The sequence below is a fragment of the Elephas maximus genome, chromosome 2 (genome assembly GCF_024166365.1).
Source record: "Elephas maximus indicus isolate mEleMax1 chromosome 2, mEleMax1 primary haplotype, whole genome shotgun sequence".
Taxonomy (NCBI): Eukaryota; Metazoa; Chordata; class Mammalia; order Proboscidea; family Elephantidae; genus Elephas; species Elephas maximus.
Window position 1 is genome coordinate 57319730 of NC_064820.1, and position 26966 is coordinate 57346695.

The window sequence follows — 26966 nt, forward strand, 5'->3', positions numbered from 1 at the left end:
GGTTACTAGTTGATCTTGATTAGTTTATTGGTTCATTTCACTGGAGTTTCATTTATAAAAAGGATAAGGAAACAATACTGTGCTTCCCAAGACTGTTAAGAAAATTACCTGATGTAACATATGTGAAGCATATTATCCACTGTATACATTAGTTCATGTTAATTTCAAGTCTCTCTTGCTTGATCCCATAGTACTCTTCATCTATTCACACTTGCTCTTAATATGTTGTAACTGTTATGTGCGGGTGACGGGAGGGAGGAAACATCTCATTCATCTGTGTACCTCTTTGCACAGTGCTGGGCACACAGTAAATATTGGTTAAGTGAATGAACACGGTTTTGTTAAACAAAAACTGAATTATTAAAAACGCTAACATATGTTTACAATTCCGAACCAAGATGTTTTATATCTTTGAGAAAGTCTCTTACCAGTTTGTAGGTAGGCAGGTATAGCTCCACACAGGGCTGTTTCAACATAGAAGTCTTCATATACTGGTCGCTAACATAAGGCCTAAATTTGATCTTTAAATATCTTTATTCTCCTGGACAAAATTCTCCTCCTTACTGCCAAAGCACTTGAGTCACGACTATAGTAGTAGGGTAGTCCATGTTCTGGGCACTCTTAAGGCACAAAGAATACACTTAAGCCCACATATTTTATAGCCCTGAGACTGTACCGGAAACCCTGGTGGCATAGTGGTTAAGTGCTACGGCTGCTAACCAAAAGGTCAGCAGTTTGAATCTGCCAGGTGCTCCTTGGAAACCCTGTGGGGCAGTTCTACGCTGTCCTGTAGGGTCGCTGTGAGTCCAAATTGACTCGACGGCAGTGGGTTGGGTTTGGTTTGGTTTTGAGACTGTACCAAATGTGGGGCTTGACATGATATCTGCCATAATCAGGCAATAATATTGCCACGTTGTTCTGTTACAATCAGAATTGTAAGCATATGTTATCGTCTCACATACACGGTTAGATACCATACTTCAAAGTATATATATAAAATCAAGAAGCTGGTGATACCAAATGTTCTTTAATCCTATAGGGAAATGGCTTTTATTGACAGGGTCTTACAGAAATGGTAGTCAAATAAAAGCAGTGCTGTAACCAATAATTGTACATGTTTTCATAGTACATAAACTCTGGTTTTTCTTCTTTTTTGCTTTAAATGTGAAGGAAAAACAATTAAGAGATCATATGTAGGCCCTATAATAGACATTTAAAGTGGATACCATGTTACAGAAGCAAGGGTATTCTTTGGAAAGTCTTCTAGTCTCTTTCATGTAAATGGTGTACACAACAATAATATGTAAAATATATTAGTTTAAGCTTGACGTGGAAGAGGGAAGTACATTAAAAACAAATTTGGTTTTATCCATAACATTCTGATTGTGCTCCATAAGGACACATCAACAAGTGCACACGTGTACACAGACACACATACCCGCACACACATTCACACATCAGAGTCGATCTGCAGGAACAAATTTAACAGCTACCTCTGGTTATCATGATATGAGTTTACTAACACAGAGCATTTCAAAATGGAAAGCATGGGCACCTCATTAAGGGTCCAACATAAAAAAGTGCAAAGACCCTGCTCAGTGTCTGGCTTCCCTTTCACATCCAAGCCCATTGTAAAACAGGCCAACCATGACAATATGTTTCAAAGTTGTAGCATTTAAAAAAAAAAAAAGAAAGAAAGAAAACAAAAAACCAGAGTCACATAGTTATTTGAAAAATATATTTAAGACTGAAGAAAAGTTTGATGCTATCCTGTTTGCTGCAACTCAAAGGTGAGTTAAAACCAACTTTGGGATTAATATCTTTCAGAGATCTGAAAGCTTTCTAATAACTAGGATTTTCATTTTCAACTTTGCAATTTAATGACAACCCTGCTGTTGGCCTTTCCTGACCTGTTGTGAAGTAAATCAGGCAAACTAATGTGGGCTAACAAGTCTTTTTCACACTGTTCGATCACCCAGCCTCTCTTTTTCTCTGCAGACATCCCCTTTCTCCCACTCCCTGTCTAGCCATCCTCCCTCAAAGCAAACAAAATGGCCACTGTAACCCTGCATTACTGCTCATTAGATCACAGGTTAGTCAAGTGGAACTGCCTGGGGTTCCCAAAGGAGAGCTATACTTCAAAAATCTGTCCATGTCAAATGAAGAAAAAAAACCCTGAGCGTGGGGTCACCCAGATCAATGATCAAAAGAAACTGAGAATGAAGAGGGAAAAAAGCACGCCCTCTTTTTTTTTTTTTTTTTTGTTAAAAACACATACAGGTCTGATTTATTATAAGGAACACAGAGATAGGATGGGTTTTCCTCCACTTATGTCTAACTTTCATTTTTTTTTCTTTAGTAATTTGTTTTAATCAGGTCCATTGCTTAATAAATTTCAAACTTTTGGGAAGTCTACAAATAATCCTTAAAATACTCCCCAAAGAAAATATACTCCAGGAAATCCAGTTTTTAAGAGGGCTCTTAAATGTTTCAAAAACATTTGAAAAGCAATAAAAGTAAAGGCAAAGTGATCCACTTTTAATGCTTGAGAAGATTCTATTTAAATCTAAAGTCAGAATTGGTGCAACATATACTTTAAAATAAGCTGAATAACATCTTGGGCCTTCCAAGAGAGGAAACAACCAGCCTGTCAATCATATCTTGGGAACACATTTCTGGGTTTCTGTGAGGTAACAGAGATCTGCAGGTAGGCCTACACCTTGTTCAATCATCTCCCTCATTTTCATGCTTTCAAAAGTATAACCCTCTAAACTTGCTCTTGAATCTTTTTTTTTTTTCCTTTTAAGATTATGCTACTAACCTAACAGTACTGCAAAATTGACGTGTTAAAAATTAAGGCTGAATTACATATCTGGAGCATCTTAAAAAGATTTAGTATCAAATTCCTCAAGTGAAAATCACCAAAAGATTTGATTTTCAGGTTTCCTCAGAACTAAAGAGGAAAGCATATTTTATCAACTAAGGATAAACAAAAAGTTTCTGACAAGAATATTGCACATATGAATGAAAGTAAAATAAATTGCTTATAATTTAATCTAAAAAATTTTGTAAGGACTTCATTATTTTTCATTTAAAAATTTCTTTTCTCGGTATTTGGAATTTATTCTTCAATTACCCTCAGAACTATCTAAACATATTGTGTCTAAACTGGATTTTTTTTCTGTTTCACTTTTGTGGATTTAACAAGCACTCATAGTGTTTACTCTATACCAGGCATGGTTCTGAAAGCCTTACAGACATTAATCTATTTAATCCTAATGACAACCCTATCAAGAGAATAGGAAGGAAAAAGTGAGTAGCAACAGTTAATACTGACTGAGTACTATGTGCCAAGCCCTCATGTTATCTTTATCTACCCTGTGAGGTAGGTTCTAGTATTACCCCCATTTTACAGATGGGGAAACAGATAAAAATTTTTGCCCAATATTACTCAGCTGGATCAGCCCTAGGAAGGATTTAAATCAGAGTCTTAATGCTTGTCATCGCCAAACCCAAAATCCCAAGGGAAATTTTTCCACATATCTGTCAGTTAAAGATGTGTATTTCCTAGGACCCAGTAATTCCAATTCTAGGTATTACACTTAATAAATGCTTGCATATGTACACAAGAAAACATATACAAAGGTATTCATTGATCCTTTGCTTATAATCACAAAAACCCAGAAGAAACTAAAAGTTTATCAATAGGGAGTATATAAATAAAATTATGACAGTCATGTCCTGGAACACAATACAACAGTGAAAATGAATGAGTTAGGTCTACATGGACCATACACGTCATCACAAAAATACTATGAAAAAAGCAGGATGCATAAAAGCATACACCATAACACAAAAACGTATATGTTGCAACACTTATGAAAGTTTTATTACACAAAACATTATTTTATATCATTTATACAAATATGAATATATACTAAAAGTATAAAAAAGTGCTTTGGGAAAGCGCCACACCAACTTCAGGTTATTACTTGCCTCTAAAGAAGGTGGGAGAGAGAATGTGATAAAGGACAAGTGGAGGGGAAGGAGCTGTAATCACACCTGTAATGATTTCTTTCTTTAAAAAGGATCTGAAACAAATATGGCAAAATGTTAATCCAGTGTTTGCTAAATCTGGGTAGTCAGGGGATTGGTTTGTCTGTTGTATGATTCTCTGTACTCATCTCTATGCCTGAAATTTTTCAAAGTTAAAATAATTAAAGAAAGCATGTCTACTTAGATGAATGCTATCCTTCAATCACAAATGAATCCTTCTTGTGAAATCCAGGTACACAGTTCCTCTAAGTCCCCCGACTCAGTAAACTTCCTAAAACTGACGCCATGTTAACAACCTAGAGACTAAATGAATAAAATTAATTTTCTTGAAATGATGGTAGTATCTTAACGCAAGTATCTTAAAATTACCATTTTAAATAATTACACTCATCAATATATAGTCCATATTTTGTTGTACTATCAAGCAAAATTCATTAAGATGATGTTTGTAACCTTCTGACATTCAAAGCTGGGTAATAAAGAAGCCTGATTTAAGATCCAGAGTTGTAAATTGGAGTTGGACAAGGCACAGGAGTAGACAAGAGAACTTCTTTTCACTATATATTTTTTTGTGCCTTCTTAAATTTATACCATGTTGTTTCATTAATCACTTAAATAATTTATTAAAATAAGGTTGAATAAAATTTTAAACATTATGTAATATTATGTGGAAACCCAAAAGGAAATGACAGATACACAATTACTATAGAATGTTAGTCATGAAATCCATGGATTAAGAGAATGGATTAAATAATCTCGACTATTTTATGATTCTATAAACTTGTGCATATTTTTTAAGAAACTGAATTGGAAAAGAGTTGTTATTCTAAAAGGAATTTCAATGAAAGTCAAACGTAGGAATTGCAGCCATGCCTCTTGATTTAACATCTCAAAAATAATATAATTTTTAATAGTACATGTTTTTCAGGTCAGCTTTACTAGGACTTAAAAACCCATATGGGAAAATGTTGACTAACTCGAATTCAAATTCTAAAAAGTACTAAAGAAATTACAGTTTTAATATTCCATTTATAACGGATGAAACTAGAAGAGTATAGGCTCATCTCCAGTGTTTTGTCAAAAAAAAAAAAAAAAAGCAAAGACTAGTACACCTCATACAGAGTTAGTACACATTTAACAAAATAATCTATACTTTCTGCATCTACCCTGCTAGAACTAATGTTCTAAATAATTAAAGGGGTCCTGTAAGATTCGGACTCATTAAGGAAAGGCTGTATTTCCCTAAAGCAGAAAACTGTGCTGATCTGGCTTCACAGATGTTAATAATATGAAAAGGAAAAAAGAGCTTCTGGTAAAGTACAAAACAGATAGTTAACATTTAATAAAAAAAAAAAATTTTGCTCAAGCAAGCTGGTGACCTCATTTTTTACCTTAAGGAATAATTAGTTTGTTTTCCTATTTTCTCTTAAAAATGAGCTTAATTTACTTACAAATGCCATCAAAAAGCCATTGTTACTTAAGAAAAAACAGGAAGATGTCCAAACTTAAGCTTTAATTAAAGAAAACATCAAAGTTACTATAAAAATATGGGTAGTAAGTATCCTTTTTTTTAATTGCCTAAACACGCAGAAATGAGCATTTTTACATGTATGAATCTCTACCCATACATTGAAATAATTCAAACACTTAGTTTTAACTTTCTAATAAGTTTGACAAATACCACTTTAAATGTTACTGTTCTACAACTGGGTAAAATGTAAATTGCTATATATAATAAGATAGAAAGATGTTCTTTCATTTTTTGTGTATTGGAAAATCAGAGGTTCTTGTTAAACAATATAAGCATTTGTCTGAACACAATGATTTGCTTTCTCATAATAATAATAATAACAACCATAACAGTAATAATGATAATACTTAATGCACATAAATTATACCTCTATCTGCAGATCTTTTTTGGCCTATTTTTTCAGGATCCCTCTAATGATTATTCAGTCTTCTCTTCAATGCAATATGCTAAAGCATGATGAGAGAATATCTTTCTTTTATAGCACAGCTAACAATTGTAATTCTCCAACCAGCTGTTCTCTGAGGATTCCCCTGCCAAGCTCTTATTTTCATTTCATTATTTCTTTGTTCTCCTTGTCTAAACTGTACACAAGTTACCCAGATTTTCCACTCTGGCCCCTTTCAGTAAAGACTTGTTTTGGCTTGACAAATTATTACTCACAACCACAGTCTAAAAATAAATAATATATTATAAATTCTACATGTTAAAATTGTATTGTTCTATGCAATCTCCAAATTATTCCACAATGCGTATTCAGAGTCCTTTTTCCCATAAGCCTCAAATGGTTTTTCTCATTTATAAAAATGATTCTAGTCATTTTATAGAGCTATTTATCCTGCAAATATTCTGTATAGAGTATTTGTTTAAAACCTTATCTCAGGTGTGGCAGGAACTAAATTCAATCTGTGTACACTGTGAATCCAGATACTTGAATATATGTTAAATTACAAGCCTAAATACAACAAAACGAAACCCTATCTGATACTTCTCCTTCACAATTGTGCAGAACACTTACAAATATGCTTTTTTGGGGGTGGGGGTGGGGGTGGGGGGTGGATCCAAAGTTTTATACGTGTAAAATTTTAGATTTTAGAATTTCTAGTGAAGAGATAATTCTCCCTTTACTAGTAGATACTGTTTTTTCAAACACAGCAGAGACCATAGCCAGTCAGGAGGATATCATGCTGCACCCTCAAAAAGAGATGCTATTTTTCTTCATTAGATCCTTGGATGACACCTTGTTTGTGTTGAAAGTCTTCATCATGCTTTCATTCTAAGCCACTACATAACCCGCTTCTCAAGGTATCAATACTAATAATGGTTATGTGAATATGAGTAGAGTCATGGCTGAAAATGGAATTCTATATAAAGAGCTATTAGGAAAGCAAGAAAAAGAATGAGAGAGTTTAGATACCAGTAAACAGAAGAGAGAAGAGGTTCTACGGGCAAATTACTCAGGTGTTGATCAGTCTATTTCTACAAGGCCACATGCACGTTAGGAGCGTGGCCACTTCTAAGCTGCATTCTGTCTATTATAGGTACCACTGCAAGTGTCTAGTTCATTGTTTTCATCAAAGGCACAGGCAATTCATAGGTAAAGGAAAAAAAAAAAATAAAGTTGGCAAGGAGAGAATGCCTGTTTCTAAGTAGCAGAATATTCCATTCATCTCTAAAGATGAAAGCAGGTATCTTTCATTATGTTTTTGTTCTTATAGGAAGAAGGACAAAAATATGTGATTTTCATATTTGTGTTAACCCAGCACAGCATTTCAAAGTCACTGCCAGAAACAGACTGGTTTTCTTACCTGATTTTTCCCTGCTTAAGTTAAGGATGCCTGCCTCATTATAAACCTTGCTGGTTTCCTAGACTTTCTGTAGTCTGGCTTTGCTGTGATGACTGGTCAAAACCTTTAATTACAGTATATAGTTTGTGCAGCTGCCTGGAAATTGGTCTCAGGGTCAGTGGTTCTTCCCGTTCCCCTCTTTCCATTCTTTTGAAGCAATATTGCTGAACTGAAGGCATTGTTCCAGCTTTCTGGTGTGCTCTGTCTGCTGCACATTATGAATAGCTTTGCAATCACTCTAGCAATTGGTTCTTCAACTGCCTTTAGGTTGTCAATTGTAATTCATTGGCTCCAGGCACCTTTTCTCTTTTCATTCTCTTGAGGTCTTTTATTACTTAATTTGCAATAATATTAGGGAATGTCTTCTTCAGACATGTCACTAATGTCTTACTGATTATGAGGCTGGGGTACATTTGACTTTCATACATTTGCCTGTTAAAATATTGTTTCAATATATCCTTTAACTCTATGACTTGTGATGTCAATCTTTGCAGTATCTAATAAGGAATTCTGGTTAATCTTGAAGTCTATTCTCTGAAGAATAATCAAGAATCCTCCTTAAGATATTCTTATTGGTGTTAAAATTAATTTGTTACAGTTATTTTTATAACTTCCTAAAGACTTAGTTTTTCATTTTTTATAAAAGTTAATTAACCTCTTATATTTTCTTCCCAAAATAAAGCTCCATTCTCTTTTTAATACATAAAAATTATAATTTTGAGCTTTATATAACTAAGAAATAGCTAACTGAGGGATAAATGTTTTTGACTATTTAGAAATCAATGCCTATGTTTTTAGAAGCTTTTAAGAAGATATATATGTCTACTCCTCAGACCTATCTTTATTAGAGATTATTTAAGAAAACATTCTAATTATTCAAAATGAGTTCCGATGCTTCTGTGTTACAGAATCACAGGGAAGTTTATTTTTCCTCAGGGAAGAGAATAAACAAACATATCCTCTTGGTTTACTAAAAGAAAAACAACAAAAAAAAACCTTCAGTGTACTATGTCTCAAATCATTAGTTCTGGATAAAATCCAGTAGATTAACCCCTGTCATTAGTCTCAGCAGTCCCAGAGTAACCAAGGGTATTTTTAAGCAGACACTATGTAATAATAATAATGATAATAATTATCATAATGATAATAACCAACGCTTATTGTACTTTTTATCTTCAAAGTAGCTTACTAACATTAACTATGTGTCTATTTTCAAATTAATTTAACTCGACAAATGCTTTATTAACTTTGTAGGTTATGGAATGTGTAGTGACTGAGTTTTCTTTTGCAAATGAAACAATAAATAAAAAAAAGGAACTAAGGGCTAAGGAAATGGTACCGTAAAACTTTTGCCTCAAAATCATTCACTGTCTTTGTTGAATGAGGGTTTGTAAAATACTAATTTTTTTTAAATATAAAAAAACCCAGTGCCGTCGAGTAAAAATGTGAAATTGAAATAAAGGGTGAAGTTCGCCATTACAACTGCTCAAATACACATTGCTTCAAAAATTAACCAGAAAGAAGCAAAATAATATTTGAATAAAATCAGTCTCTAACTTCATTAGTTATGGTTCATTACTATAAAATATTTAAATAGATATAAGAACATATTACATGACAGAATTTAAAAAAATCTTTTAAGTTGCACTATTCTAGTAGACAATTTTATTAATTAAATGGCTAAATTTGTTTTTATTAAATTGGATTAACTGCTTTAAAATCATCTCAGTTATGTCCCCATACAGCTTCATTACACGTAAGTCTACCGATGAGAAATACAAACAGTAAAAGAGTTTGGGAGGCTAGGAAATGAAATAAGTTCTAGACAGTAAAATAGAGACAATTACTGAAAACTTATGAAAAATTGTTCAGTGAAGATGTCCTGCCACCCACACTCTATGAAGGGTTTTGAGAAGAAAAGAGTAGTCAAGTACGCTGTTATCCAAGGTCCTCAAATGGACAAACACAAATGTAACTACATAAAAGTACATGACAACAAGCATTTGTAAATATGGTAATTAACAAATTAAAGCTTTTAAAAACTATTAAGATGGTTAGAGTGGTAAGGTTGTTCATGGAAGATAGGACTCATAAGCATTATTCAGGGAGCAGTTTGATGTGGAAGAAAAGGAAAATCGTTATATTCAAGGATGGAAATAGATGAGCTGGATTGAGTAAAAAGATAGTAACGAAATCTGGATAAAGCTGATGGCCGTAAGCTGGTAGGAAAGCATGTGATAAGACTCACAGGTAGTTGCTCATTCAACCCACATATATCTAGCACAGAGGCATAAAAACCAAAAACCAAACCCAGTGCCTTCGAGTCGATTCCGACTCATAGAGACCCTATAGGGCAGAGTAGAACTGCCCCATAGAGTTTCCAAGTAGCACCTGGTGGATTCGAACTGCCGACTCTTTGGTTAGCAGCCATACCACTTAACCACTTATGCCACCAGAGTTTCCATCAGAGGCATAAACAAGCCATAATTCCTGTCCTTCAAGGACTTACACTCTTGAGGGTAGGTGAAAAATAAATGAACAGTCAATTCTAATGGTAAGCCCAAGATGCTTCAGGAAGTCGGGGTTGGGGGGAGGAGGGGCACCTACTCAGTCATGGGAGTTACAGAAAAGTTCCTAATATGGTTCACAATCTTGAGGAATAGTGCATGGTGGATGAGAGTGAACGAGGAAAAGGAATCAATCCAATTATAAAGCACACTAACGTCCAAGAACTGTGGAGTTTTATTTCACTACCGAAGAAATTAGAAGACAGTACTGGTTTTCAATACGGGTACCATAAAAAAATAAAAGTTTGTTCTTTTTGCTCGGTGTTGAGGAACGGGGAGAAAGGGGAGATCTGGGAATGGAAACGATGAGGGAGCTCTGAGAAGTACTGCAGAGGCAGGGTGGAAGAATTAGGCAACGAAACGTCTGGATGTGGAAAGTAACAAAGAGTAATAATTGAAAACGGAGTCCAAACATGCCAGCTTTATAGAAAAAGAAAAGATGAATGTGACTGGAAGGAAGGGGAAGGCGATGAGGGGTTGTAAAGGACCATAATGCTTTTTTTGGATATGTATGGTTATATTTTGAAATGTATTATAATTTATCTCATCTAAACAATTTTCTTGATAAAAAGGACCTTTCTTATGCAACATATTTTGTTAATGGGAATTTTATTTGTTTTCACTGGGCACGCAGTTTTCAGGACCTGGCAGATTCTCATAAAGTTGGCTGGTGGATACAGAGGAAGGAATGGTAAGAACAAAGTGGCTAGATTGAGAATAAATAAAATCAAGTATACAAGTTGTCTCTCAGGAGTGGCATAAAAAGAAAAAAGTCCATGAATGTACAATCAGTAAAATATTCCAGCTGTTTTAGGATTCTGAGATAAAAGTTGCTCTTTAAAATACATTAACAATGCTGACACTAATGAAATGATTGCTAAGTCAGCTTCTCTTTTAAGTTAGTAAACATTTTTCTGGAGATAACTGAGCCATTCTGTGGAAAACTGACTTCCAAACTCTTTCATTGTTTCTCCAAGATTAAATTCTAACAGCATGGTGTACATCTGTAAAGAACAGACATAAATAATTTGTATCTCTCATACCATTTAAAAATAAGTGTATGTCCCATAAGGGAGTTTACAAACTGCTCACACAATAGGTATGTATACTGTTCCCTGTGAAATCAAATCAGTATTCTAAGATGCTGCCAAGAGCCAGGTCAAGATACTTGGAAGAACCTTAAGATTTAAAGACTATGACACTTTCCAATGATTATTTTACACACATACACGTTTCTCTCCGTATACAGGATACAGGAAGTAATATTCAATTAAGCTAAGTGTTTTAAGTGATTAAAATACCCCTTTGCGTTTTCTAATAAATGATTTGTTGGGTAAAATCAGATAAGATATTCTCTACTTCATAGAAACTACCAAAAAGAGCTGCTCTACTGTCAAGGAGTAAAAATAATATAAAAAATTTAAACTTGAGATTATTTTTTAGGGACACAATTTTGGGAGAGTTTCAATCCTTCAAAACTCTCTGAACCTTTGGAGGAAAAAAGGAGCACATTTTAGAAATAATTATCTACGAACAAGAAGTAGATATAATTAACTGTAATAGTTAAATATCATAAAAACACATTCTAGCACCCTTTGCCAGAAGATGCCTATAGACCAAAAAGTGAGAACTAGATAAAGTATTCATTACACACTGAATATTGAACGCACTGTTCAAAAAAAATCTGAATATTTATAACTCAAAACAAAACAGGGTTTTAAAAAGCCAGTAATGTTTATATCATTACAAAATACTTGCAAATCATCTTCTCACATTTACATTCTATTCTTTTCCAGTATAACACCAAGTTCTTTGCACATCAAAATCACAAAATGAAATACAATTGCATGAAAATTCACAAATGGCCCGATCACAGATTTGAACTTTAATGCTGACATGCTAATTTAGAAGCTGGATTTTCCCCTGCTACAATTAATAAGCCATTATTGCACCACTACAGTCATTCAGCCCTATAATTCTCCTTCAAAAATCTGTGTTGTACGGTTCTCAGATTTCCCAATTAATATTTGCTTCAGTACAAAATATCCAATGAATAGTTAACACAATATTTTTGGTGTACTATTCCTGAAAAAGTTAAATACCTTTGGACTGAGGATACGGACAAATATTAAACCAGATGAGACTGCTGAAAAGATGGACTTTTTTTTTCATGTTAACAAAATGTGTCATTTTATAAGACATGGTAATGCTCAATAAAACAAAAATAAGATTTTAAAAAGCTAGGAGGTAAAACAGTGACAATCAGCAACTGTGCCGAGGGAAAATAGGATTACATTTACCAGCTACTATATCAACTTAACTTCTCATAAAATCCCCCTGATCTATTAAATAACTTCAGAACTGAAGTATGCTTGCCTCTGGGAGTTGTAAAACAAATTAGATGCAATTGCAATTCAATACAAATAAAAAACCAATGTATTTGCCCTGTTCTCATTGTATAGCTTTATCATTTAAATCTGATCAGGCTGTTCCCTGATAAATCGAATATAGATTTTTACGGTATATCAAGATAGGGTCTTGATATACTTGATATACTTGACTCAATGGCAGTGGGTTTTTTTATCAAGAAAAATACTTGACGTGAGTACATTTTGGAAAACTGTAGTCAGTATGCCTTCCCAAAATGAATGCATACATTTGTTACAAGAATTGCTTGGCTTTCAGACAGTAGGTAAAGGGTGTTCTTTTTCCCAGTGTTTTGCCATTTTTTTAAAATGCTTTTTGGATTAAAAAAAAAAACATGTTTCCACTATCAATTCTCAAAATGTAAAATCTGAAAATTCTGTTCAGTTAAACAGAGGTCATTACCAAGTATAGTGCAAAAAGGGAAACTATGCAATGTACAAGACTGCACTTGCGTTCTGAAAAGGCCACAAAATAATTGGGCATGTTGCCCTCTGTCTGTGGGTTACACTGCAGTTTTAACCATTGTCTCCATTTCTTAACTCAGTGCTCTACACAAACACAGCAATGGTCCTAGCAGAGGAAGGGGATAAATATACAGCTTCCTGATGATTTTCATCCTCTTTTTGGAATCCAAGTGATAATTCAGTTTTCTCCTCTGGATTTTACCAGCTTCTAAATTCAACAATATCCTGATACCCTCATTAAATGACAAGTGAATTCCTCAAGTTTGACTCTAGTGACAATAAAAAACTGCACAATTTTTGCATAATGCATTAAGCAGAGAATGTAAGCATTTCATTAGGGGAGGAAAGAATCAATAGCCGTGGTGACTCATTCTTTTCTTAACTGCATCAAAAATTTTGGTAAACTAAATATATTTTCCTTGATTCTGAAAGAATAGAATTTTGCCTATACTTCACAGGTATTTTGCAGCGCAGAACACAATCTTTTTAACATTTAGAAATCCCACATAAAGCACACAAATTAGCAGGTGCAAATAAATAAAAATGTTTACAAGCAATGGGATACACGGAAAGAAAGGATAATAAAAAGGCCACCACTTCTAAACATATTTCAAGGAACACGTGACTTTGCTCACTGTTCAATCTCCTACCTCCTCTTCTACCTGCGCCTGCCTCCAACCACTTTGAGGTTATTGTTTATCCAAAAAGTTGAAGATTCAGTTTCACATCTCCATTTTTATGCTAACAATAAGGTACTGATTTAGTTCTTAAAACATTCCTAAAGTATTTCAACAAGACATTACAAGACTGTATACACAGAAATCTCTTTGTCCTTAAGCAATGGGAAAAATAGGAAGCTCTCCTTTTTCTGCCAAACCTAAAGCAGGTGTGTGCACTTCATCACGTTTCCATAAACTTCAATGAGGCCTATAATGAAATTTGCCCAGGTTTGCCATTAAATCAGTCTAAAATATACCTGTATCATGTGTTTATATAACAATAGGACAAAATGCTTCACTTAAGCTGCCATTAAGCTGATATTTGCAAGTTCCATTACAAACAAAAAATTTGAGGAAAATTTGTTTAAAATGCATATAAATGAAAAGGAAGGCCAAAGTCACACATGCTCCAGTACATAAAAGTTTAGACTCATTTGCAAACCATTTCTGTGACTACTGTACATTCAGAGCCTCTGCCTTACTAAAAGATAACTTCCAATGCCTTCACAAAGAGGCGGGGAAAGATGTTAATAGCAGAAATGACGTGCAGGCGGTAGGGGGACATGGGCACTATCTGTACTTTCTGCACAAAATTTCTATAAACCTAATATTGCTCTAAAAAATACAGTCTATTTTTTTTTAAAGATTTTTTTCCTTTTCCTATGAGAGATAGCCAGCCAACACACACAAGGCACACTGAGAAGCAATTAATATTTTAGAGCTTCCTTTATTCAATGTGACAGCCTTTAATTCCTACCGAGAGGTACCATGAGTTATGTATTAGGTTTAACGAACCTACTAGCCCGAATCGTATGATTTCTAAGAAAAACAGATAAACATTTTCTTAAATTAAAAAAAAAATTTCTTTTCATTTATTGGATATGACTTGAATAAAGTAATGTGACGTTATATCAGTTGTGTTATATCTACTGTATATTAGATATTATATATACGTACATGTTTATATTGCTTATGCATATTTCAATATATATATATTACACGTATTATATTTTCCACAATGAATACCAGAGTAACAATGCATTTTCAGAGAAGCACTTTATAATCATAAACCAATTAAATGCCCATAATTACCTATGATTATTATATACTATTATATCCTTTCTCCAGACAGAAAAACTGATGCTGAGAAATGAAAAGATTTGCCTAAGGTCTTGAGAACAGGTCACTTAGAGACCATAATTACAAAGTTGAATATCTGTACATTAATATTGCTCTGAATGGATTTTTATTGCTATTTTTATCTTTATTACTTAATATTATATATAAGGTATTTACAAAATCTTTAAAGAAAAAAGGTACTAAGTACTTAATGCTGAATGAAGCATCTAAAGAAAGACATAAGCTCTTTAAGAAGAGATCCTTGCCTTCTTTATTATTTTTCTAAAGCATAAAGGAAAACTATATAAGGTATCTCTATTTTGTAGTACTTTAAATTTCAAGTAAGTTATCCAAATTAATCCCACTCACTTATAATAAACTGCATTATTCCCATTTTACAGGTGAGAAGCTAGGCACAGGAACAAAGCTATTTGCCCACAGGTCACACACTAAGTGTGGGGAAGTTTGGAGTTAAAGCATGTTATTTCTTGACTCCATTTCCATTTTTCAGACTAAACAGCAGTACCATACCCATTAATCATCTTATTCCAAAGTTACTTGAGGAAACACATAATTTTCTGGAAGGCGGAAAGAGGGGAGACACATTCTGAAAGTTACAGGTAAAAAGGAATACATCAAACATTTTTATTTTATCCTATTTAAAAGTTACAATTCATTATAAGTCAAGATTTAAAAACTATTTGCACATCTTATTACTTTACTACCATGAATCAGAGGCTCTGCTGAGACACTGATTATTTGCCAGGACTAGTCTCATACTTTTATAAGAGGGATATAATCAAAGAAAAATTAACTGAAGAAGATAAAGGGTGGGTTCATATTAAAAAACATTTTGGTGGCATGGAATTTGCAACCTAAGACACCTATTTTCAGCCTGGCTGATTATAGAATAGAATCCATTGCTCCTAGTCAACAATGAGAATTTGAGAGGGACAAGAACATGGCATTTGAGGGCAAGCGATGCTTGGTAATATATATGATACATTCCTTGAAAAGCTGAAGAACAAACTAAGTAAGTTGGTGAATTAAAAGAATATGTTAAACAGCTGGGCCTACAGCCCTTCAAAATAGATGAGAAGAATTCCAGAAATGTCCTCTAACCTTTGCTAAACAGTTTAAAAAAACAATCTTTATGGGAGGGGGGTTATGTATGAAAACAAGATTTTCTATCAGATTGATACAGGCTTTCTGATTTATAAGAAAACTAAGGTTTCATATTGAAAACAGCATAATCAATATTTCCCTAATTACATGTATCTTGCCAGATTCCAATGTGGCAGCAAAAGCCCAACAAACACAGGTAGACAGAGAGAGTTGTGATGTTAATGAGACATACCTCTTGTACTGAGCGAGCAGCTGGCTTGTCTTGATGATTGGCCAATATTAAAAAGGGTAAAGTGCATAATTGTGGGTGCTGAAGAGCTGAGTGCAGTTCATTTCTAGCAGTTTCTAAATCATCTTCTGAAGAGGCACTGTCTAATACAAATATTACCCCTTGAGATCCTTGGTAGTAGCGGCTCCAATATTTCCGAATATTATCCGCCCCTGTAAAAAAAAAAACAAATTTCCTTTTAAAAATAGTTCTCAGCAACTGGAAAAATGTTCCAAATAGAAACTCCTGCTGAAAACCAATGCAGCTTTTAAAAATTAAGTGCTAAACTCTGTGGTAAGGAGCGGAACAGGAATTCTGAAAAGGCAGCGATCAGGGTGGATGAGAACACAGAAAGCATGAGAGCCAATAAGTGGATATGGCCTTGAAGGGGAACACAAAGGTTTGAAAGTTATTCTTGATGCCTTTCTTATCAAAATATGGGGGAAAGAGCCAGGACAAATACTTCTTAGACTTAAACTCAAAAGAATGTTTTCAAACTTTGCCCAGTAGTCTTAAATAAACTACCAAAAACCCATTGCCATTGAGTTGAGTCTGACTCATAGCGACCCTATAGAACAGAGTAGAAATGCCCCATAGGGTTTCCAAGGAGCAGATGGTGGATTTGAACTGCTGACTTTTCAGTTAGGAGCCAAGCTCTTAACCACTGTACCACCAGGGCTCCAAAAAAACTACTCTTTAAAATTGAGTTCCAACCTAAGCCAGAAAACAGCCTGACCTAGATATTCACCAAAACTACTTTCCATAGTAATAGCATTCTCTTGGTCCTATTTTTGATAGAACTACTTGCTGTTCAGGACAGCATTGCTTAATTTCATCTAAAGACTTAACACTATTAGCACAAAAACTTTAAGCATCAAAGTTCTGTAATCTGTGGAGGATAAAAACCTTGGTCTTTGATACATATGTTTAAACCCATTTAGTTTTATAATAGGAGCCCTGGTGGTGCAGTGGTTAAAGTGATAGACCACTAACCGAAAGGTCGGTGGTTTGACACAAACAGGGCCTACACACATGGACCTCACTGGATGGAATACACAGGAATCAAATTGACTACATCTGTGGAAAGAGATGAGGGAAAAGGTCAATATCATCAGACAGAACAAGGCCAGGGGCTGACTGCAGAACAGACCATCAGTTGCTCATATGCCAAATTCAAGTTGAAGCTGAAGAGAATTTAAAAAATCCAGAGCCAAAGTACAATCTTGAGTATATCCCACTTGAATTTAGAGACCATTTCAGGAGCAGATTTGCCACATTGAACACTACTAACTGAAGACCAGACGATTTGTAAGGTGACATTATGGACATCATACAAGAAAGCAGGTCATTAAATAGAAAGGAAAAAAGCACCAAAATGGATGTCAGAAGAGACTCTGAAACTTGCTCTTGAATGTCAAGTAGCTAAAGCAAACAGAAGAAATAATGAAGTAAAAGAGCTAAACAGAAGATTTCAAAGGGTAGCTCGAGAAGACAAAGTATAATGACACATGCAAAGACTCGCAGATAGAAAATGGGAAATGAACGCTGTCTTAGGCTGGGCTCTCTAGAGAAGCAAAACCAGTAAAGCATATAAAAAAAAAATGTATAAAAAAATAGGAGAGATTTATATCAAGGAAACAGCTCACACGATTGTAGGGATTGGAACATCCCAAGTCCTTGGATCAGGATAGAGTCCTTCCCCAATTCACCGAGCCGCAGAAGCTGGTGAACCCAAGATGAACAAGTCTGAGAGCAGGGCTCCCACTTACAGGTTGTGACAGTCGAGGACTCACCAAGGTCAGCAGGCAAGACTGCAAGGTTTCTCCTGAGTCACGTAGCTGCAGGGGCTGGTGAACCCAAGATAGGGCGGTTGGGGAGCAGGACTCTTGCTCAAAGGCTGTGAAGATCGGCGAATCCCAAGGTGGACAGGTAAGCTGCTAGCTCAAGTCCCAAGAACCAGAGTCAGACAAGAGACAGCTGCTAGATCCAGAACAAGCCAACAACCTTTGCAAGGTGAGCAGGAAGGAAGTAGGCAGCGGAAGGCGGAGAGATGCAGGCTGAGGGGGCAGTGAGCCACCACAGTCCCCACTCTCACCGGTACCACTTAGCAGATTCCATCACGGGGGTGATTACACATCAAATTTCAACGGGGAAGTGATCACAACATTATAAAACTGCCAAAACCCTGAGAATCATGGCCCAGCCAAGTTGACACACAATCTTAACCATCACAAACATGCTCGACATTTCTTACGCTGAAAGAACTGAAGAAAAAAATGCAAGCCTTGAGTTGCAGTGCTGAAGGATTTGATGGGCAAAATACTGAATGATGAAGGAATCATCAAAAGAAGATGGAAGGAATACACAGAGTGGCTATACCAAAAAGAACTGGTCAATGTTCTTTCAATTCAGGAGATAACATATGATCAAGAACCAATGGTACTGAAGGAAGAAGTCCAAGATGCACTGAAGGCACGCTGCAAAACAAGGCTCTAGGAATTGATGGAATACCAATTGAGATGTTCAACAAACGGATGCAGTGCTGCAAGTGCTCACTCGTCTATGCCAAGATATTTGGCAAAACTGCTACCTGGCAAATAGACTGGAAAAGATCCGTATTTATGCCCATTCCAAAGAAAGCTGATCCAACAAATGAAGAAAATATTGAATAATATCATTAATATCACACACAAGTAAAATTTTCCTGAAGACCATTTAAAAATGGTTGCAGCAGTACATGGACAGGGAACTGCCAAAAATTCAACCCAGGTTCAGTAACAGATGTGGAATGAGGGATATCATTGCTGATGTCAGACAGGTCCTGGCTGAAAGCAGAGAATACCAGGAAGATGTTTACTTATGTTTTATTGACTATGCAAAGGCATTCAACTGTGTGAATCATAGCAAATTCTGGATAACACTGGAAAGAATGGGAACTCCAGAGCACTTAATTGTGCTCATGAGGAACCTGTACATAAACCAAGAGGCAGGTGAACAGAACAAGGGGATACAGCGTGGGTTAAAGTCAGGAACAGTGTGAGCCAGGATTGTATCCTTTCACCATACCTACTCAATCTGTATGCTGAGAAAATAATCCAAGAAGTTGAACTGTATGAAGAAGAATGGGGCATCAGGATTGGAGGAAGACTCATTAACAACCTGTGTTATGCAGATGACACAACCTTCCTTGCTGAAAGTGAAGAGGACTTGAAGCACTTACTGATGAAAATCAAAGACTACAGCCTTCAGTATGGGTTAAACTTCAACATAAAAAAAAATAAATAAATAAATAAATAAAATTTTTTTAACATAAAGAGAACAAAAATCCTCACAACTGGACCCATAAGTAACATCATGATAAACGGAGAAAAGATTGAAGTTGTTTAGGATTTCATTTTACTTAGGTCCACAATCAACACCCACGGAAGCAGTAGTCAAGAAATCAAACGACATATTGCATTGGGCAAATCTGCTGCAAAAGACCTCTTTAAAGTATTGAAAAGCAAATATATCATTTTGAGGACTAAAGTGCACCTGACCCAAGCCATGGTGTTTTCAATAGCCTCATATGCATGTGAAAGCCAGCTAATGAATAAGGAAGACAGAAGAAGACTTGATGCCTTTGAATTATGGTGTTGGAGAAGAATACTGAATAAACCATGGATTGCCAAAGGAACAAACAAATCTGTCTTGGAAGAAGTACAGCCAGAACGCTCCTTAGAAGCAAGGATGGCAAGACTTTGTCTCACATACTTTGGACATGTTATCAGGAGGGAACAGTCCCTGGAGAAGGACATCATGCTTGGTAGAGGGTCAGTGTAATAGCAAGACCCTCAACGAGGTGGATTAACACAGTGGCTGCAACAATGGGCTCAAGCATAATGACGATTATGAGGATGGTGCAGGTCCAGGCAGTGTTGTACATACATAGGGTTTGATTATGAGGATGGTGCAGGTCCAGTTCTGTTGTACATACATAGGGTTGCTATGAGTCAGAACTGATTTGAAGGGCAATGGATTTGGCTTTTTTTTTTTTTTTTTAAACAACAACAACATAATGCATAACTCAAAGTTCAATACAGTTATTTGCAAATGAATGAGGAATTGAAATTATACATACATTAGTCTTTAAGGGTTTTGAGAATAGGAAGAAACTTTAGAGACTATGCAACCTATCTCTCTGAGGAAAATGAGACTGAATGAGGTGAAGTGACTGATCCTAGTAATGTGTCCAGTAAGTCACAAAACTGGGATTTGCACCTGGCTTAGTGGACAACCTGCCCAGGGAGGGCATGGGCATTTCCCACTACATCATGATGACTGCTTCCTTTACTCTGACTTATGACTGACATGGACAATTTATATGTGTCTGTTGGGGAATGCAAGAAGTATTGTTAGTTAAAACTTGTTGCTGTTCAGTCAATCCTGACTCATAGTGACCTTTTAGGACAGAGTAGAACTCCTCCATAGGGTTTTAAAGGCTGTAATCTTTATGGAAGCAGATTGCCAGGTCTTTTCCCCCACAGAGCAGCTGGTGGGTTTGAACTGCTGATCTTTTGGTTAGCAGCCAAGCGTTTAACCACTGCGCCACCAGGGCTCCTTGTTGGTTACATAATAAAAATTTGATATCAAGGTATTTCACCAATTCACTGCATGTGATCAAGTCCCAACCAGTTAATAACTACATCTTAGTCACCTATTGAACATCTAGCTTCTGTGTTTGATATACTGTGCTGAGTATTAGGGATATAAACAGTGGATCTGAAACTGGGCGCACTGGCTGGTGTCAGTTATGTGCATTTCTTCTCAAATCTGTGTTCAGTGATACCATTGGTAGCTTGGAATTTGCCATGTGGGAGTATTTTCACCATAAAAATAAGCAAATGCAACAAATAAGGGTTTTTCTTCTCCTGTAGAGCCAATGCACCACAGGGTAACAACTGAAGATTGTAATAAAGTATAATAAGTGCTGTGATTGGGATACTCACTAAGGGCCCTGCGAGTAAGACATGAGGCATCTAACCCTGAGTGGGGCAAGTCTCTCAAAAGTATAACATGAATAACAAAACAGCTGCCATTTATTAAGCACAGACAGACCATGTATTAAACACTTCGTAAAAAAAAAAAATTTTTTTTTTATATTCCAGGCAGAAACCCTGGTGGCGTAGTGGTTAAGCGCTATGGCTGCTAACCAAAGGGTCGGCAGTTCGAATCTGCCAGGCGCTCCTTGGAAACTCTGTTGGGCAGTTCTACTCTGTCCTATAGGGTCGCTATGAGTCGGAATTGACTCGAGACGGCACTGGGTTTTTTTTTTTTTTAGTATATTCCAGGCGGAAACCCTGGTGGTGTAGTGGTTAAGTGCTATGGCTGCTACCCAAGAGGTCGGCAGTTCGAATCCACCGGGTGCTCCTTGGAAACTCTAAGGGGCAGTTCTACTCTGCCCTGTAGGATTGCTATGAGTTGGAATCGACTACGGTAGTGGTTTTTTTTTTTTTATTCCAGGCACAGTGCTAAGTGTTTTACTAAGAATAGCTCATATAACTCTACCAACAACCCTAGGAGGTAAGTATAATTGACTCAGTTCACTCAGTCTTTGAAACTACTTTTCAGATTCTAAGTATTTGAGGTTGTGCCATCTTAAATATGCTACGACATGGGATAGAAGCAGAGTTAATGTATGTCACTCAGGGTCCAACTAAGGAAACAAAATGAAAAATAGGAAATTTAAAGCACAGAGTATTTAATATACGAAGTTAGTTGCATAGGTAATGGTAGAACTAAGAAAATCACAGGGGTACAGAGATCGCCATTATCTTAGGTCAGGTTCCCTAGAAGTAGAGCCTGGGATGAGGTTTTTTGTATACCCAATTCATAGAAGGAGTCCTATCATGAGAAACCAGGACTGAAATATGCAAGCTCAGATGGGGACAGCAGGATAGGATGAAGGAAGAAGCTAGGTAAAGATACGGATTCAGAAATCTAGCCACAATTTGATCCTGTGGGGAGACCTAGAACTTTGATTAAATCAGAGAAGTTGTCCAATCCACACACAAGAGGGTTTGGCTGTGATACCTTTGCATAAATAATGATTGGCTATGAGCCACCCCTGAGGAGGAGGAAGGACTTGGGGTATGATCTCATAATCTTTCAAACATTTGGTTGAGGCATCTCTGAGGCAGCTCTGTCAGCCAAGGGCAGGCCCCTGGAGAAGGGTACAGGTGTGAGTCATTAGCAGCCAACACCCACAGCAGCTGGGAGATGGGTGCACTGGCCCAGTAAAGAAGATCTGGGTGGGAAACCAACAACATCTGCTACAAACAATATCCAGACACTATCCATATGTTGGAGAACCATCCATAAGCTGGAGTGATAACAGCAGAGGCAGGGTTACCCAGTGGTAAATGTTTAAAACAGAATCAAACATATTGTGTGCATATGTATTTGTACATAAGTTTATTAAAATCTTTATTAATATAATGGTTCTAGCACAGATTTTCCATATAATAAGAATATATACAATATGTTTTATTGTAAATTTCATATTGTAAATCACTTTAGACTCTGGCCAATAGTCCGAAATAAACTATACTCTCTACAAATTGAATTTGAACCTAACTCAGAGAATAGCGTGACCCAGATGTTCACCAAAACTACTTTCCATAACATCGGCATTATCTTGGTGATTATTTCCAATACAACTGCTTGCTCATCAGGACAGCCTTGCTTAATTTCATCTAAATAGTTAAACCCATTAGCACAATAACTTCAAAGTATCAAAGTGCTAAAATTTGTGGAGGTATTCTATTCTAAAGTTCCATTTTTTTCCCCCTAGCTTATGTTGTAGTAGAGTTATTCGGTTTCATTACCTCTCTTGTCAATCTTAGCTCCATTTCAAGCCCATTAGACCTAAACATATTAGGTTTGTAGCCTTGCTCTTTGGCTTTTAAACCCACCTGGTTCATTTCTATGGCACAGGGGACTTCAACAACATTCTCGCAACATGGTTTTGTTTATTTTTGCCAAACTTTTGTATTCATAGCCAACTGGTGATTGGAATTGACCAACAGTTTTGACAAGAATATTGGTTGCTCTGTATTAACTTATTTACCCATGACAGCCTTATAAAGCAGGTACAGTTACTTATCGTCATTGTATCAATAAGGAAATCCAGACATAAAAAGGTGAAGTAACTTGCCTGAGGCTACACATTTAGGTCTAATGTGCTTGAAATGGAGCTAGCATTGACAAGAGAGGTGATGAAGCTAAAAAAATAAGCTGGGGGAAAAATGGAACTTAAAAATAAAATAAAAAGTACTTGGTTAAAGCACTCGGCAGCTAACCAAAGTGTTGGCAGTTCAAACCTATTAGCTATTCCGAGGTAGGATGACGTGGTAGTTTGCTCCCGTAAAGATTACAGCTTTGGGAACCCTATGGGGCAGTTCGACTCTGTCCTATAGGGTCGCTATGAGTTGGAATCGACTAGAAGGCAACCTTTTTTTTAAGTATCTATATATGTTAATGCCCGATATGTCTAAAAATATTTCCCACAATCAATTAATTCAATGAATAGTTATTAAATACCTATTCTATACAAGGCATTGATCCATATCCTACAGGGGATATTTAGAAAGCCACTATTTCCCCTTACATTAAATTCTATAAAGTAATACTAATTACACTGAGGCCTACAAATATACAAAAAAACAAAACAAAAGAACAAAAAAAAAGGACTCAGTGCTGTCAAGTCGATTCCGACCCATAGGGTTTCCAAGGAGTGCCTGGAGGATTCGAACTGCCGACTTTTTGGTTTGCAACTGAAGTCTTAACCACTGCACCACCAGGGTTTCCACAAATATACCTGGGGGAATAAATATGGCTACAGTGTTATTTGGTGTCCAGGGAGTCAAATATAAAGAGAAGAAAATTGGTTACTTTTTTTTTTTTTTTAATGAAAACTTGTCTACTGGAAACGTGGGACACACTGGAAGTCCAACTCACGCGGTCATCTCTTTCATGAGATACTCTTCATTTGCCACGTTTAAGAGGATGTAATATATCTGAAAATACTGAGACAAAATGACAATCAATCTAAGGACTGTACTGGTGGATGAAACAAACCCAAAGAGAAATGCCATAACTTTTTAAAATGCTCCTTCCCTGATAATATGAGTAATACATTATTATTAATAATAAAAACAGCCTTTTCTTGAATCTCCTGCTACTTATTCTTCTGCCTAGTCTTAGTATTTCTAACTTTCATCACAAACTTTGAGCTTGGAATTCTAAATTGCAGTTCAGCCTCTTGCACAATGGCTTTAGTCTAAAAGCCCTGATGGGGGCCAAGGAAGCCAACAGTGGGGTGTAGGGTGGTATACAGCTGTCCAGTCTAGCTTAGTGGACCACAATTTAGTCACCACATTTAAATGAGAAATGGATGTGTCATTAACCCAGCTGCCAGGTGCTCTGAGGGAAGGTTAGGGATACCTGTTGATGTTCACATCGCAACATTCCTAACCCACGAATCAAATCCAAAAAAAGTAACAAAGGACATCCCATCTAACAGTGGTCTGAAGCCACTCTTAATCTAGTAACTGAAAATTGTGTGCTCTATACCACTTAAGTTACAATTTTTATATAAAATGGTTAAATGTCAAACTCAAAGCTGGTGTATGGGGTGCTCTTAATAGTCAAGTACCAGGTGCAGGCTGTTGCCAAATGTCATAATTACCTAAGGTCAGATACTCCCTTACTTACGAAAATTTAGTAAGGAATCCTTAGACTGGGAATTTAAGAGCTCAATTTGAAAGCCAATCAACCAGTTTGGTTCAAGGCACAACAAAGTAGTGGGAGAAGACAGGAGAATAACATGCCCTCATTGTGTTGGTTCAGTTCTGTGGCACGCAGTACTTCAATGACATTCTCTAATTATTCATTCATTCATTGATCTAACAGATATTTACTGGACCTGGTACCATCCTCAGTGCTGGGGATACAGTAGTAAACAAAACAAAAATTTCAGTCTTCCTAGTGCTCATACTCCTTACCAGCAGAGCCAGCCTACCATTACAGGGGTTAAAAATGCTAGGTTTCCATTTTCCCGGCATGGGAAATATTGATCCAGTTCTGGGCAGTGGGAACCGAGCAAGGGCGTACTGGAAGCTTTTGGAAGAGATTTGCTCCTCAATTGAAAACAAAAGAAAAGATGTCCGAAGAGGGTCTCCCCTCTCTCTCAGCTTTTAAACTTCATCGGGTGATAGGGCGATGCCTTGAGTAGCCTTATTCTGCCAGCAACCCTGAAGGAGATCCAGCCAATACACTGAGGATGTCTGAATGAGAAGACAGGAGGAGCCTGGGTCCTGGAGAATGCTGCGGAGGAGCAGAACCAACCACTTACATTTTAAGGACTCCTTATTGTGTGAGCACAGAGGATCCCTGGTGGCACAGTGGTTTAGCACTTGGCTGTTAACTGGAAGGTCAGCAGTTTGAACCCACCAGTTGCTACGGGGGAGAAAGATGTAGCAGACTGCTTCTGTAAAGATTACAGCCTTGGAAACCCTATAGAGCAATACTACTCAGTCCTATAGGGTCACTATGAGTAGGAGTCAACTCGAGGGCAATGGGTATTTTTATTGTGTGAGCACAGTATCAGTTGCTGTCCAGTCAATTCTGGCTCATAGCGACCCCATAGGACTGAGTAGAAATGCCCCATAGGGTTTCCAGAGTGGCTAGTAGATTCCCACTGCCAACTTTTTGGTTAGCAGCTGAGCTCTTCACCTCTGTGCCACCAGGGCTTCTTGTGAGCACAGTAAACATCTATTATTCAAGCCAATTTTGTCACATTTTTGTCATTTGCAGCCAAAAGGATGCTAAGATTCCAATGAAAAGGAATAACGATGAATCTGCAAAACATCTCACAACATGGATGAACCTAAAGGACATTATACTGAGTGAAATAAATCAGTCACAAAAGGACAAATACTGAAGGAGACCACTACTATAAAAAGTTAAAAAAAAAAAAAAGTTTATACACAGAAAGTAACATTCTTTGATGGTTACCAGGGGTGGGAGGGGGAGGGAGGGAAAACCACCAAGTAGATAGTAGACACGTTAACTTTGGCGAAGGAAAGGGCTATTGCCCCATACACAATATGAGGGAAGTCAGCACAACATGACCAAGGCAAAGAAAGACACTGACGGGTATGCAAGCATAAAGGCAATTGTGCTAATACTACAACATATACAACCCTGCAGTAAAAGTAATAATAAACAATAATTTACGAGTAGATACATGGCAGATTTGTATGCTGAATATGTATGGGAGGGTGCATAGGAGTACACCCATATGCATATATAAACTAAGTTTTGGATATTTCTACATACATATTACTATGTACTTCATGAATAGTCATATTGTCTTAGTCATCTAGTGCTGCCTTAACAGAAATACCTTAAGTGGATGGTGTTAACAAAGAGAAATTTATTTTCTCACAGTCTAGTAGGTTACAAATCCAAATTCAGGGTGGCAGCTCCAGGAGAAGGCTTTCTCTGTCGGCTCTGGAGGAAGGTCCTTGTCCTCAAGTTTTCCATGGTTGAGGAGCTTCTAAGGTGCAGGGACCCTGGGCCTAAAGGATGTGCTCTGCTCCTGGTGCTGCTTTCTTGGTGGTACGAGGTCACCAACTTTCTGCTTGGTTCCCTTTCCTCTTATCTCTAAGGTAGTACAGGCCACACCCCAGGGAAACACCCTTTACCTTGGATCAGGGAGGTGAACTGAGTGAGGGTGGTGTTACAATCTCACCCTAATCCTCTCAACATAAAATTACGATCACAAAATGGAGGACAACCATAC

General features: G+C 36.6%; 1 protein-coding gene across 2 annotated transcripts in view; it reads right to left on the bottom strand.

Annotated features, from left to right (window-relative positions):
* The window catches only part of ARL15 (ADP ribosylation factor like GTPase 15), a 526064-nt gene that overhangs the window by 225629 nt on the left and 273469 nt on the right, over positions 1–26966 (bottom strand). For both annotated transcript variants that reach the window (XM_049863688.1, XM_049863679.1), the window contains one exon: positions 16085–16293. In XM_049863688.1, the coding sequence (XP_049719645.1) occupies positions 16085–16293 (209 nt within the window). The remainder of the gene's footprint in view (positions 1–16084; positions 16294–26966) is intronic.